The sequence below is a fragment of the Hypomesus transpacificus genome, chromosome 5 (genome assembly GCF_021917145.1).
Source record: "Hypomesus transpacificus isolate Combined female chromosome 5, fHypTra1, whole genome shotgun sequence".
Lineage (NCBI taxonomy): Eukaryota > Metazoa > Chordata > Actinopteri > Osmeriformes > Osmeridae > Hypomesus > Hypomesus transpacificus.
The window spans coordinates 2,896,506-2,912,352 of NC_061064.1; the positions used below are offsets into that span (position 1 = coordinate 2,896,506).

Below are 15,847 nucleotides of genomic sequence, written 5' to 3' on the forward strand. Positions count from 1 at the left end.
GGGGATTATCCAAGGGAAGCACTCCCTGCCTCCTCGATGCAACAAATATAGCCTATGAGGCAGGGAGCAATAATCCCCCTGATGATAGAACATACAGACAGCATGGGGGAGAAAGGTTTGGTGGAGGGCGGCAGCAGCACTGATCATACAACAACCGTTGTGAGCGTGTGCGTGTGTGTGCGTATTCTGCTTGTCTTTAGATGTGTCTCCTTATGTGAGAGGAAACAATCGCATTTGTCCGATGTTAACACCTCACTTCTAATTACAATACGCGTGCCAGATCACTCTGTAGCACGTGCCAGTAAATGGCACGTGCTACAGTTGGTGCAGTTGGTACAGTTGGTTGCTAGTTGGTGATCTACCAATCATGTTGAAAAAACCTTAATCACCAATGCACAATACGACACAAAACAATGTAATGTTGACTACATTTAAATCATGCCATGTCAATTTACTCAAACTAGAATTAAATAGGAGGTTTATAGTAACATGCATTTATTTATTTGTCGAATATTTACAGTGCGCCTCAAGGACAGTTGCGCGCGGCGCGGTGATTGGTTAGCTGCTGAGGGGAGGGGCGGAGTCATCTCACGGAGTTAAAACGGTTCTGAGAACTGAGATGTCACATTCAGCACACCACATTATCTGTGTGCTTACCCTGACTTTCTTGTTGATTGTATTATTAACGTTCCCTGGAAAGAAAATGTAAAACTAAATGCAAAACAAATTGGGAACTACAAGTATGGATATTACAATGAAACTTCACAGATCTGAGACAGCGAAAATTTGCAAAAAGGTAATTTCATTTTGACCGTTTGAAATTCTATATTGTTAATGTTCGTAATATACTGAAAATTGAGACGTTTGAGAGACGTTTGAGAGACACCAGATTCAGTTTAATTTGGTGGATATCAACAACGACAAGTGTCGAAGTGTGACCTCCCATTGACAATCTCTTTCATCTCTCATAGTTTCTCAAGCCTCAGGTGGAGAGGCGACGCAGGGAGAGAATCAACCACAGTCTGGAGCGTCTGACAGCCCTGCTGCTGAAGGAACCACAGCAGGTAACCACATTGAGTCTCACTCACAACGTCCCCACACTGACTCTCTTAAAGTAGCACATGGCTGTAGACACTTCCTGGTTGCAGAACTGTACATTTACTATGTTCTCCTCTTCCTCAGGGTCAGTATCAGCGTAGAGTGGAGAAAGCTGAGATCCTAGAACACACGGTTCTCTTCCTGAAGAACACTGGTGATGTGGAGAGAAAGAAGGCAGAAGTTGGACAACATTCCTTTAAAGATGGGTTCTCCACCTGCCTGCAGAGAGCTGCACGGTTCCTCGGCCCCGAAGGGAAGGGGTTGCTGAACTCTCCTCTTGCTGGTCATCTTGTAAGCCAGGCTGTTGTTGTTGTCAGAGCTCCAGTTCACCCATCTGATATTCAGACCAGCATGAAGAGCCCTCTGTCCAAACCTCAGATGAAGATGCAGGACTCCAGGTACACACAGCAGGTTTGTGGCCTCAACAGGACCCATCATAAGTCACCCCAACAAAGGGATGCCAATGTTCTCTATCATTGCCAGTCCCAGAGCCAAGCTATCTCAAAGGCCCAGAACCTCTCAGTCAGCCAGGCTGTGTGGAGACCTTGGCCCTGATCACACACAATACTGGACTGATACAAAACTTGAATTCAAATGGCTGAAAGCCTTCATGCAATTCCAAATAGATCTCTCTAAAGACTACTAAGGAAGTATTTTTTTCTGTTTTCTGTATCCAGTGTTGTAAACACTAGACTCTGATGATTCATTGATTTGCAGTGATTGCAATACTGTACTGAGCAGCAAATGTAAAACATGTAAATATTGTGTAAATATGTTGACAATCTGAACAAAACAGATACACTGTATACCTTGTTTGCACATCACTGTTATATTTATCTTATCTATTTTTTTGCACGCTAATTTATATGTTACATTTTTTTAAGCTAAAGAAAAATAAAAACGTTCCTCATGACGTTTGTGTCTTGATTTTTTATGCATACTTGTGTTGGTAGGATATTAACATACATTTGTCAGCACGTGCCGTTTTTCAGTGTCGGAACACTTGCATTGCCGGTGCTTTCGCACCTATAGGTGTTACGTCGCGTGCCGGAAGATGAAAGAAACGTCTCAGTGGGAGCCATTTTTCCACACCTCAGGGCTTAAAGGAAGGGTTGGGGTCATTTCTTTGAACTTACGCCTTTTGTGGACATACAAGTTCGTTAACATGAAGCCTATATTGCTTTCAAGTCCAAATATGGTTGCCCAAGTGATCTCAATATTATATGTTGGTTGTAAAATAACCATCAAATACTTGAGAACATTTACTAGCAGTACAGACTGCAAAGGGAATTAGGAACAACGATATATTTGACCGAATAAATTGCTGAACAATTAAACAATTTCCAAAAATATAAATAGTATTCACGTTCCGTCTAAAATGTCTGTGTATACGCTATGTTATGTCCCCGGCCTAATCCGGGCCGGGATTTCTGTTTTCTGGATTTCTGTGCCGGCTCCAGGTTTCATGCCATACTCCATTCCTCCTGTGTAATTGACACACCTGCAACCCATCCCCTCATCAGCACCACAGTATTTCAACCCCGGTTTTCCTGTCACTCATCGCCAGTTCAACGCTTCGTCCAGAAGGTAGTATCGGCTCCTAGTACATGGTACTATATCTAGTCCGTCCTAAAACCTTGTTTCCTCTCTGCCTGCTACAGACCACATCCTCCGGTTCATCAGCCTGCCTAGCACACCTGCCTGCCCCACCGGATCTCCTTCGCTCTCCTTCACCTCAATTCAATAAACCAGTCAACTTGACCTTCAGTGGAGTCGTGCATTTGGGTCCACACCCCAGTAGCCAGTTGGTCAAACATAACACGCTATACATGCTTCCTTCTTTTCGACTTCCAATACTTTGCAACGTACACCTCCAGTTTCTCGAACATGACAATGTTCAATAAAACGCTAAGGTTGATAATAGACCGACATTTAGATCTAAATATATTGTGCATGATCTGCCATGCTGGGAAAATGTACTGGGCCCTTTCCCTTGGGAAAAGGGACTGCAATCAGTTCTCTAGTACCTGTTAAAAATGGTACCAAGGCGCAATAAAGTGTAGGCTGCCGCCTCTGATGTCGTGGGAGTTGTAGTTGGTTCCCCAGTTTATTTCCACTCACACGTTGACTTCTTTAACACAATGTATTAAAGTATTATTCCATTAATCATATACGTGTATCTCGTCCAAAACATACTTCATAAATGCATAATAGGTGTATGCGTAAAATGGGCATAAGGCACGCTCCTGAACAACCATTGTCATTGCGTGGCATATAGGCCTACTTGTTTTATGTAAAAGTGGAGGCCCACAATGGTCACGCTTCCTTTGATAGCAACAGTTTCAAACTCCGGTGTCAACTCCGGGAGGAAGCCTGTCCGGCTCATTCTCACACCTCTCCTCACGCGTGGCCTTGTGACCGGTTTCACACTTGTCCACGGGACTGTGTTTCCGCAATTTTATCACATTTTTTACGGACACACATATAGGCCTGTGTTCTCTCAATTAAATTTGTATTTAACAAAAGCAAATGCAGAGTCGTGTTCGGAAGCATGTCCAGTTAGTTCAAACAGAAACATCATTTTTCTCCATCGAACTAAACTAGACGTAATCTCAGCCCCAACATATGCTAACATTAATTGATACTTACTGGGAAAACATACATAAACGTACACACATGAGAGACACTGGTTGTGCAAAGGGGAGCCGTTTCCAGGTATATCGACCCCAAATCGATGCACAATCTAAGTAAATGTATCTCTGAAAGGCAGACCGAATGACGCTGTCGAGTCGTTCAAAATGAATGATAACTTTTGTCATCCAAACGAAGTCAGTAGTAAATCGCATGTGAATTTTTTTTAACAAATGTTATTTATACAGGTTTCATTTGGGGTTCATCTAAGATTAGTGTCGTTCTCAGTTCCCACTTTCAAAATAGCACTTCTCCAGACCTTTTTGCGCGTGCCATTTGGGAAACTTAAGTCCCTGTTGTGCCATACTTAGAATCCTCTGGTTGTCACCTTTTCAAATTCACACGTATGTGACACATTTGGGGAAGAGCTCGCAGTTGTTCCTTCTCGACACCATCACACACGGCTCATTACAATAAGCGTGCCGTTTGTGACTGCTGGGTGTCTGAGTGTTGTTGGCGCGGGAGTGGGGGGGACGGGGGACGGGGGACGGGGGGACGACCACTCTTTGATCTCACCGCGTAACAACTCTATCCCTCTACGTTTCTATACATGATTTCATCAAGTGCCATGTTAACTTCTTCACTTGATAGATTTACCTGTCTTGATGTGATTTCACGTGCTTAGACTTATGGGTGATGGTTTAGACTTACATCTTCAAACTGTAGCGCATGTATTTTATAGTTTATAGTTGTCAAAAGTGGGAAGTCTTTCAAAGTTGTCTGTATAGACGACACATCCAGCATTGGTTACATCCCAAGATGGGCGGAGCTCAGAGTCTCCTTCAAACTTTGTGGCCTTTAAAAGACACCAAAAAAGAAGAACGTCCCATTCACAAATATATTTTACCAACTGACAGTGCAGACAAGACAACTACTTGTCATCAATTTCAACTTGTGGATACTGCCAAAAACTCCAACAATCTTGTGATTATTGATAACGCTATTACAGAGCAGATCAACCCTGTTGGAACAGCGAGCACGAACATGGACAGAAAGGTAAGAATCCCTTACAGCATCAATATAGATTGCTTCTTAACTGTATGTATGAGCTGCAATATGTGATTAGATTTTAAATGTTCATGCCAATACCAATGCATACTTTATGAATAACAACGTGCGCCATGGCCTTCAAAAGGACAATGTCTACCACAGTAATGGCATAAATGTCCTCTAAAATAATGACACACAGTTTATCTGCTCTTGATGCTGGCTGTTGACAGAGACACTTGTGTGACCTCCCATTGACAATCTCTTATCTCCCGTAGCTTCTCAAGCCTCAGGTGGAGAGGCGACGCAGGGAGAGAATCAACCACAGTCTGGAGCGTCTGACAACCCTGCTGCTGAAGGAACCACAGCAGGTAACCACATTGAGTCTCCCCACGCTGACTCTCTTAAAGTAGCACATGGCTGTAGACACTTCCTGGTTGCGGAACTGTACATTTACTTCTGTTCTCCTCTTCCTCAGGGTCAGTATCAGCGTAGAGTGGAGAAAGCTGAGATCCTAGAACACACGGCTCTCTTCCTGAAGAACACCGGTGATGTGGAGAGAAAGAAAGCGGAAGTTGGACGACATTCCTCTAAAGACGGGTTCTCCACCTGCCTGCAGAGAGCTGCACGGTTCCTCGGTCCTGAAGGGAAGGGGTTGCTGAACTCTCCTCTTGCTGGTCATCTTGTAAGCCAGGCTGTTGTGGGTGTCAGAGCTCCAGTTCACCCATCTGACATTCTGACCAGCATGAAGAGCCCTCCGTCCAAACCTCAGATGAAGATGCAGGACTCCAGGTACACACAGCAGGTTTGTGGCCTCAACAGGACCCATCATAAGTCACCCCAACAAAGGGATGCCAATGTTCTCTATCATTGCCAGTCCCAGAGCCAAGCTATCTCAAAGGCCCAGAACCTTTCAGTCAGCCAGACTGTGTGGAGACCTTGGCCCTGATCACACAATGTTGATAATTACACATTGTTATAATATTTAAAATGGCTTCACTTGCTTGAAAGCCAGGCTGGTTTTCCTCTGACAGAGATGGACACGAAGGACGCCAATTACAAAGTGTTTTGAACACTAGGTTCCTTTCTGCCATACAATTACCACTGTGCCACACAGAATTGCATTTATTAAAATTGTAAATATTGTAGATTAAGCTATATATAACATGCACCATGACGTGTAGGCTACTGTGTAACTTTTAGTTCTCTTGTCATTATTTTGCACACTAATTTATATGTGAATTCTTTAATGTTCATGTTGTCTGTTGGAGTATACAATAAATCCTTCCATATGTTTAAATCATGACTCTTGGTAAAATCTTAATAGCTTATTACACAACCACAAACATACAATCAATAGTGACGCACCATTATGATTGGGCTGCGGTGTATGATCACAACTTTGAGGACGACTCTTATCTGCTTGGAGAAATTCCTAAAATGTGCACAGAACGTGGGGAATGAATGGCATGGATGGAAACACATTGTAATTTAACTCAACACCTATTGTGGCACGAGCATGCAAATGTTGAGGCGTACAATTGACACGCGCCGATGTCTGTGGCGAGGGGGGAATCAAAGAAGCTGATTCAAATCAAAGGATTAAGTCACACCTTTTAGGCGTGCGAGGATGGAGCTTTTATTGCCCTATTCTCATTCATGAAAGCCTGAACGTGTTGGGATGTCATCCGTTCTCATGTCATCACCCTTTTCAAAGTTTCCATTTGACCACATCCACATGGGAAACTTGGTTAGTTCCCATGCAGTCTTCTCACCTCAACGGCAAGCTGACTTTGAAACAAGTAAACCTAAACAACTTTAAAATTGGAGGCGCAGGTATAGATTTAACTTTCTTCATACACTTTTAGGAATCTGTGATAAGAATGCAATGAACCTGGGGTTTACCGCATATATAACATTGTTTTCAGTTTCAATCCACTTATCGTCGTCAGTCCCTAAGACCTGCAGTTTGTTTCAATAACCGCAAGGGGGAGACATAGTATCACTCCGGGTACAGAAAAGTTGAGATGTTTTACTTCGCTGTGTATTTTTTGCTTGCTCGGATTATATTTTCACATTTAATTTCAGTGTTGCGGTTTAACCGGGGGCATTCCAACCCAACTAGACCCTAATTAGTTTCTCACAGTCTTAGTCTCAATCATAGTGTAAGTAAGATACACTTGTACAAACTTGAAAATAATTGTGGGAAAACTTAAACACAGTGGCAGTATTTATCTCTCTGTGTCTAAATCAGTAGCTGTCTATGTGCCTAACCCAAGCACGTACAGTATCAAACACACGTGAACGAATGTTAATGATTTCATAATATTGAGCGCTCTTCATTTGTTGTAGAGAGCATGGCTGAAGAAGAGGCTGCTGAGGGCTCTCCGGCTCTCCTTTCTTTTGTTGCCTTCCAGTGTGTCGTGAATGGAGTGTATCTCACACGTGGCGACAGCTTGACACCATGTCTCCCATTGTGCACCAATTTACTGCTGCACACAGCTTCAGTTGGGTTAGAGGAGGCCTCCCCCCTCTCCCTCTCTCTAATGTAACAGGGGAGAAAAGAGGGGAGCGGGCGGGCGAGGGGGGGGGGTCTCTACTGTGCCCCCCCCTCTCTCTCTTTCTGCTTGTCTTTTCTCATGCTAATGTGGTCCAATCCCGGACCCCGGTGCTCCATCTGCCCTCCCTGAGGGCTGGGGCCCCCAAACGTTCCAGGCGAGGCCCCATTGTTGCTGTGTCCAGGCAGAACACGACGCATACGCACGGAGCCCCTCCCCTCCGTCAGGAGCACGAGCCTGCAGGTCATTATCCTCCCATGTGACGAGGGAGCGCTCTTGAACGGAAGAGAGGAGAGCCAGCTCGCGTGTGTGTCCCCCCTACTCCCCCCCCACTCCCCCCTCCACCCCCCCCCCCCCCCCCGCCCCTGCGTTCAGCGGCCAACAGTTTTCTCTTTCATTCATGTCTGCGTGTGCCGCAGCCCCGCTCCACTTCCTGTCTGTCATCATCTGTTTGGTAGGAATAGTCTTGTGGGTTACCAGGCACCACTGGAGAAAACACAAAATATGTTTTTAGGAGTAGTATTCCTTCCTTTAAAATAAATAGTATTGTCATAATGATGTACCTGTTAATGTCCTCTATGTGTTTGATCATTTGATCATTTTGTGTTCGGGCATTTGGATCATTCGATTAGAACCTATTAGAATACGGAACAACACATATCATTTCGTCTCCCCTGAAACTTGCATTCTTAACAGATTTGCTCACTAGGCCCTGGGACATCTGTGTAGCTGTAAGGTGAGTGAACTTGTTCTTTTGCCCACAGCACCATGACAAGCAGATTATGTGTTGCCGTTGGGGTTGATAGCGTTTCCCTCTTCCTTTGCAAAGCTCCAGTTGAAAAAGCTGCTGCTGGCTGCATTGAGATTAGTTATTGAACTGGCTTAGCCAAGGAAAACAAGGCAGCCTCAGTGGCACTGCACACAATAGGCCAGCTGTCAGTGGGAGGGGCCTGCTTGGGCCAGCGCCGCCATGGATAGGGTCTTTGTGTCAGGCCCTGCGTGCTGATTGGCCGGGCCTATGAATTTATGCGCCTTGGAGCTAGCAGGCACACCACGCGCTGATTAATATTGACACAAGGCTTGATTGAGGGCAGGCAAGTGAACAGGGTGGGGGAGGGGTGTGGCTGGCCACACTCCACACAGACATGAAGGATGGGGAGCAAAAGAAAGAGGAAGTATCCAATTCTACTTTGACTGTAACTCATAAAGAAGGCTCATCTGGAGACATGTTTAGACATGATGCCCCCCCCCCCCCCCCCCCACACACACACACACACACACACACGCACACACACTCTACGTCTGAGGGGATCTTGATGCAGCGGACGGAAGGATAGACACCTTGGTCCTTAGGATGCTGCATTACATGTTGACAGGAGCGTAGGCTATCTCTCTCTCTCTCTCTCTCTCTCTCTCTCTCTCTCTCTCACTCACACACACACACACGCTCATTACAGTCGCACTCCCCATCCCCCCAGTCCCAAGTGACCATTCAAGTACACTCCCATGCTGCTTGGCATTCAGAGGTGCATGTCATGACCACTCCCTCAGCAATGCTGCTTGAGTTGCTGTCGGGGAAAGAACCAACTTGTTCACCAAACTAATGATCCATCTCTCATTGTGACGTTTCAGGCCTGTTTGTTCTGGTTGATGCACTTGAGGCGTTGTCTTTGAAATGGCAACAGCATGTGATCAAAGCTCTCTGGACAGAATTTGGAAGTTAAATTGACAGTGGAATCGTGTCTTTATTCTGTGAGCAAAACCGTAGAAAAACCCTTTTGTACAGAAATTGTACTGAATTGTACTGATCTTTTACAAGTAAGAGACAATAAGTCATTAAATAACATTCTCCTCTTTTATGGGACATGTCTTCTGCAACTTATGTTTGTTAATGTTTTTGAGGATTCCCCTCTGGAGATGTGCAGGAGTAGAAGGAGCAGTCAGAGGAGACCAAAATAGACTGCTTTGTTCCGTGCCTGTATACAGTGTGTGTCCAGGACTCACAGAGGCCAGGGGCTTGATCCCAACCCTGGACTGAGGTGTTGTCAGTTTTCCCTCCCCACCAGCAGCAGCAGCAGACTCTGAGCTGTGCTGGCCTGGTTCGTACCCCCGCCTGGTTCGTACCCCCGTCTGGTTCGTCCCCCCGACTGAGTGGCAGCCTGGGTTGACTCTGAAAACATTCAGCTGGGTGAATTATTCACTCATCACAGTGGGCATCACTGTGAGCAGCAGCTGCCATCTCAACCACTCAGCTCTCAGGCATTCAGAACCCAGCTCCAACTGTCGAACTCAAGACTGGTCCAGCACGATCTACCTAACTCAAGACAGACCAGAACCACCTAGCTAGGATGAAGATCAAGGTAGCGACCTAGCTTTCTTTTTGGCCCAGTTAAAAGGCTTGTCCAAAGCCCAAACTGGGTAAGGTGTAGGACTGCAGAGATGCCTCTTGCTGACATGTCTCTCTCTTCCTGGGTCAGTGCAGCATGTACCCTCAGGGTCTGTGCGGAGACAGTTGTTTTGTAAAGCTGCTATCATATCCCAGTTTTTCAAGCTGACAACTGCGTTCAGTTATTCAGACCATGTGTGACTTGTAACAGCACCGTTTGACTTATTTACGACACTCTCTTCAATGGTTGAAAACCAACTTTCGAAAACCAACGTAAAACAAATCTGCAGTTGTGCACACTGTAATTTCATGAACAGACCCACTTCTTACCATACGATTATTTCACATATTTTGGTTAATACCACATAAAGGTTATGGATACAGTCCATGGTTTAGTATGTCACTAAGTAAAAGACCCACTGACCTCAATTTGTGCCTAATCCCTACCATGTCTGCATATCCCATGTCCAGCAGGAAAGGCCAGTGGTGTGGTGATGCTACTGGTGAACACGCCTGCAGCAAGGATAGAGGGCTCATGTGAGCGTGACCCATTATCTGTTACACTGGTCAACCCACAGCAGAGGAAGGCTCGTTGGCAGATATTAATCCGCAGTGGTCAAATAAGAGCTTTAAACCTTTAGACGAACCACTAAAATGTCAGTTGGAGCCTTTCTCTGTCTCCTCGCTAATCCAGCGGGGAGACGGGCGACCCCGGCCCTGATCCAGACATCTGACTCCTCTGGGATGGGCAGAGTGCAGCACACATGCCCCCCGTTCCCTTAACAATGTTATGAAAACCGACACCACAGAATCATTAGAGTGACTGTTGAGCTAGAACTTTCCAGTGAGATGACAATAGTAAGGAGCTTACCCCCCCCTTCCCCCTACCCCCCCCCCCCCCCCCCCCCCCCCCCCCCCCCCCCCACACCCCAGCTGAATTGTAATGTAAACGCTTTGAAGTATTTGTGGGACAAACTGGTTCTCGTTTTCCTGTGGAACAGATGGATTGGTGGTTGTGAAAGAGGTATCTTTCCTATAGGTTTCCCATGCTATGGAGGGACACCCTTTCCTGTATTTCTTCCCTTCCAGCTCCCCCACCCCTCTCTGTCTTAGCGCTGCCAGGCTTAGCAGGGTGGAGGAGTCCCATTATAAGCTGTGTGGTCTAAGTGCTGCTATGATTGACCTGAAAATGGGTGTGCAATGGATCTGACTGTCCTGTTCTGTCACCAAACCTCTCATTTACTCCACTGTTATGCCCCAGCAACATTGATTTGAACATTTCACTGAAGGCCAGAGAATAGAGTCCAAATGCACTTTGATGATTCTTTTGGGGTTGTCTTGCTCAATTGAACCGCAATTATCAGCCTACTAATTTGTCTGAACATTTAGCACGTTTTAAATGGAGCCAGAATATGTCAAATGAACTGCTTTTGAAATGTAAATACTGTGTTGACTCCATCTTACTCATACAAAATGGACTCGGCAACTTGTTAACACATCGTGGTCATGAAGTGTGGACAGACTTCCTTTTAGAACACCAATGACAACATTAGAGGTCGAGGAAGAACCGAGGGAGGAAAAATCCCGTTCTTGGTGATCCCAGCAAGCCCGATCTCGTTCCCCATTCAAATGCCATTCCGATGTCACGCTCCCATGCAAATACCTGGCCACCAGTGCATCCCCCTCCCCCCGTGGCCATGCAAATAGACCAGGCTCACCATGTGGGAGTCGCCTGCACAGTCGGTGGGCCTCAGACAATGATCCCTCTCTCTGACCTGCCTCCTGCCACCTCTGGGGAGCTTCGGCAGGGACGGGGCCCGGCGCGGCTCATGGTTAAAACATGGGGCCATCTTCAAAGGAGCCTATCAGTCATCTGGCTGGGATGACAGGTTTGGCAATGCTTGTAATTTGGTCGGTTGGAAGACACAAGCGTGGTCTGAGCCCCCGCTACTCAACCACCTGCTGGTGGTTGTATGTCTGGGATTCAGACCTGGATTATTGATTAGTACGGAAACTGCCACCATCTGAACATCTAAACCCCTCATCCAATGTCAAATTGTGAGGGTTAAGTATTTACGTTGTGTGGCACATTTCGGCAGGAAAACTCAACAGGAGAACGTGAGGGGGAGACGAAAGGGCAGAGAGAGATTAGGGGAGGGGAGAACATCATTGTAAACATTCATCTGTGTAGAGTGATGACTCACAGTAAACAAAGTACGCTCTCTATTTGTTTAACTACTTGCCATTCTCCTCCCACATCCATGCTTGAAGAGAGGTCAGATGGTGTGGAACAGATGATCTTCTGCCCTGTAGTTTTGCAGTGCTACAGCCAGGAAGCCCATTACAACCCTCTTCAGCGCAACACAGTGGACAGTCAGCATATCAAAATCCTAACTCGAAGCATCAACGATGACAGTGTAGTATAGAAATAGCCATCGTTAATGTACATAACGAACAAGTTTTGCAGTCATTCATCCAAAGTTCAGTTGATTACCAAAACACGTTCTCTTTGAGATTACTGTAAGAAGGGAGGTTTTCTGATTGCAGGATTCCAGTGCCACGATAACAAGGAAAATCCTTGAATTGCCTGCAGCGAGGGGTGATATTTTCACACCCATCGCAGGCTCTTCCCCAGGACAGCTAAATATAGGTCTGGGCGGATCAGCAGGAGGGAGACTGGAGCCTGAGGCAGGGGCTGTGGCACGAGGCTGCTGTTCTGTACCACAGCAGAGAGAGAGGGAGAGAGAGAGAGAGAGAGAGAGAGAGAGGGAGAGAGAGAGAGAGAGAGAGAGAGAGGGGGGGGGGGGGCAGAGAGGAAGAGGGATGGAAAGAAAAAGAGAGAGAGAGAGAGGGAGAAGGGGAGAGAGGGAAAGGGGGAGACAGAGAGGGAGGAGAGAGAGAACTAAGGCTACCCACCTCACTACCTCACCACAAAGATATTTGAGAAGCATTATTAAGCTGCTGTTGATATTCATGCCGTGTTTCCAGGCGGAGTTGAAGCAGGGCTTTGGGGCTCTGGAAAGAACCCACCACCACCACCACCATCACCACCATCACCCCCACCACCATCACCACCATCACCCCCACCACCACCACCACCACCATCACCACCACCACCACCACCATCACCATCCCCACCATCACCACCATCACCACCATCACCCCCACCACCATCACCACCACCACCACCACCATCACCACCACCCCCATCACCACCACCACCATCACCACCACCATCACCACCATCACCACCACCACCACCACCATCACCACCACCCCCACCACCACCACCACCACCACCATCACCACCACCACCACCACCATCACCCCCACCACCACCACCACCACCACCACCATCACCACCACCACCACCACCACCACCACCACCATCACCACCACCCCCACCACCACCACCACCATCACCACCATCACCCCCACCACCACCACCAACACCACTGCCATTACCACCAACCCCATCCCCCCCCAGCACCACCAGAGCCAGGATGAGCTCTCCTGATGCTAACATGGCTGCCTACCGCGCGGTGGAGGGGTTGCCATGACAACTTGCTTTGATTCATTACGGCATTTTCAAAGGATAGTGTGTTGTGGGTGTGGGTGTGTTAGGGGGGGGGGGCATAGGGGAAACAGAGATATGAGTGAGGGAAAGATGTTGTTCTGAGTTGTGGGAGGTGGGGACTCTGAAGCCTGAAGACTATAAGGCTACCACATTCATGTCCTTTAACACCCCCGGCATGTTTCGTGTCCTTAGACATTTTTCAGTGTTCATGACACTCTTGTGGAACTTGGAAGTGGAGGTGCTTTTGGCTGCAGTATTTCAGCTGTGGCCTTGTGGTGGGACCGAGGCACAATTGGCTGGAGCCTGGATTTGGCGGTTGCACAGGCTGTGGTTTTGGCTGTGGGGGGACTGGGATCCCGTGGAAGCTAGTTGACTGGGCAACAGAGGCTACGAGGAGTGTGGGGATGCCATGATGGGGTTGTGGAGGCTGTGAGGAGGCTGGAGAGGCTGCATGGAGGCTGTGAGGAGGCTGGTAGCTGCTAACTGAAGACGCCCCCGTGGCTGCTACAGCAGGCGTGCTCCAGACACTGCTCATTACTAAATGTCACCACAGAGGGTGATGTGCGGACACCACCTCGTACGGGATATTTATAGGATTAATTATATAAAGTTGATGGCCAGCACCAGTCTGTGGACGGAGTAAATCAGGCTCCCTCACAACTGCAGCAGCGGGTTGTCATGTCAGCCCCTCCCCACAGCTCCACCGCCGCCCTTCAGCAGCCCTGGGAGTCTCAACTGGGTCTGCTCCCCTCTGCCCCGGGCCCACCTGCCCGCGTCACACTCTACCTAGGTGTCACAATGACGGTTCACTAGTTGGAAGGGGGCTCTGAAGGGAATCGTTTCCTGTCGTAAAAAAGGACGACAGTGTGGCCTGGGTAGAGTGTGTCATGAGCTACGGAATGTGATGGGTCATCAGTCACTGTGAAGGTCAGGCCAGGGTTTGTAGCCACACATTCAGTCACTCCTGTCAAATGAGTCAGGGGAAACAGGCTTGGTGCAGGTCTCTCTGGATGAGATGAATGCTGGTAGAGTGAAAACAAAAAAACAAAGAGTATATTGTGCTTAATGTGAGTCCCTGCGGTCTATACAAATTACGCGGACAATAATCTACCGCCCCCTCCTCTCACAATCAGAGATATCCTGGCACAATGTTATTCTTGTACCAAATCCTGTCGTCCCAAATATATCTAATATATGTTCGGTTTAGACAAACGGTTGCGTGGTTTTCATCGCATATGAATTGTCAATACTCTTTCTTCGCTTGCATTCAGCCTTTTGAATTGAATAATATCTGTGTCTTCTTTTGGAACAAAGGTGTAAATCGTCCAGTGAGCAGCCATCTCTCAGCCCACTCCACACACAACTAATGTGTTTGCTTTCGACTAACTCAGTTAACCACACACTGCAGTGTTTAGAGAAGCAGTTAAAACTGTCTGAGCGCCACCCTGGCTTCCACCGTACTGTGTGTGTGTGTACAAGTGTGCGTGTGTGTGTGCGTGAGTGTGCGTGTGTGTGTGTGTGTGTGTGTGACTGTCACCACACCACAGTGCCCATTACTGCTGGGTTAGTTACAGTGGGCCGGTCAGTAGGAGATTACGCAAGAGAGAGGGAGCTTACTGATTGGATCAATAAACGCCTAATTACTTTGGATTCACAAACTGACCTAACTGAGCTTGTGACCCCCACCCCCCTTCACTGTAAAGATGAGAACATATTTCAAGGCTATAACTAGATACTGTATACTTTCTATACAGTTCATTGACTGATGCATAGCTGGTATTTAGAACACATTAATGTGGTTAGGAAATGATGACAACTTTGTGATAACAACACCTGCATTTTCACATCTAGAAAAACTGTTATCATAACATTTAGAGGCTTCTGTGTAGTTATTTGTACAGCTGTATAGTTGTTTAGTTTCGATTGACTCAACTTGATATTCAGATTTGGAAGTTGTGTTCCTGTCGATCTTGGGACTGTGTTTTTGGGATTCAGACTTAATAAACCTCCCTTCAACTCTCTGCCTCAGTGCCTAAAAATAAGTGTCTGCATGGTGCTGCTGTTAAATATAAAACAGAGACACCAGTGGCAGCCATTTTTTATCGTGTGTGTTTTAGTCAAAAGTGTGTACTGCATCTGGAGACCTACTACAGTTGTGTATGAGCTTTGTAAACATCATGAACATAATCAGAGGTGTAAATCATGCCTGCTTTGGTCTGTGTGTGTGTGTGTGGGTTCCTAATCACGTCTGCCCAGAGAGCTCGTGACTGCAATGTGGCTTCCTGGATGACAGTGTCTCATTAGAAATGAGACACTGGACTCAGAATAGTCTACCTATTTCCATGCTGTTTATTTGGTACTCCTCATCCATAATTAGAACAGCGTTTTTTTTTAATTAGTCATGGATATAGATTGTTGTTGCTGTATGTGACGTCATGCCAAGCATATTTCAGGCATGTGACTGAATTGCACACCCATGGCTGTGTCCTTCAATGTATTAGCTATCACCGTTCTGCTACCCAAATCGTCTGAGCCATTTTTAAACCACAA

General features: G+C 46.8%; 1 protein-coding gene across 1 annotated transcript; it reads left to right on the forward strand.

Annotated features, from left to right (window-relative positions):
• The first annotated feature begins 672 nt into the window (after positions 1-672).
• Positions 673-1,653, forward strand: her7 (hairy and enhancer of split related-7). The gene is made up of 3 exons (XM_047020924.1): positions 673-796; positions 972-1,064; positions 1,183-1,653. The coding sequence occupies exons 1-3, from the start codon at positions 716-718 to the stop codon at positions 1,651-1,653; spliced, it is 645 nt and encodes a 214-aa protein (XP_046876880.1). The 5' UTR covers positions 673-715.
• The last annotated feature ends 14,194 nt before the right edge of the window (positions 1,654-15,847 follow it).

Bases quoted from the DNA above. Each gene is read 5' to 3' on its own strand.
- her7 (XM_047020924.1), top strand. From the start codon at position 716: ATGCAAAACAAATTGGGAACTACAAGTATGGATATTACAATGAAACTT. The intron at 797-971 runs GTAATTTCATTT...CATCTCTCATAG, and splicing joins CAGCGAAAATTTGCAAAAAG to TTTCTCAAGCCTCAGGTGGA. The intron at 1,065-1,182 runs GTAACCACATTG...CCTCTTCCTCAG, and splicing joins TGCTGAAGGAACCACAGCAG to GGTCAGTATCAGCGTAGAGT.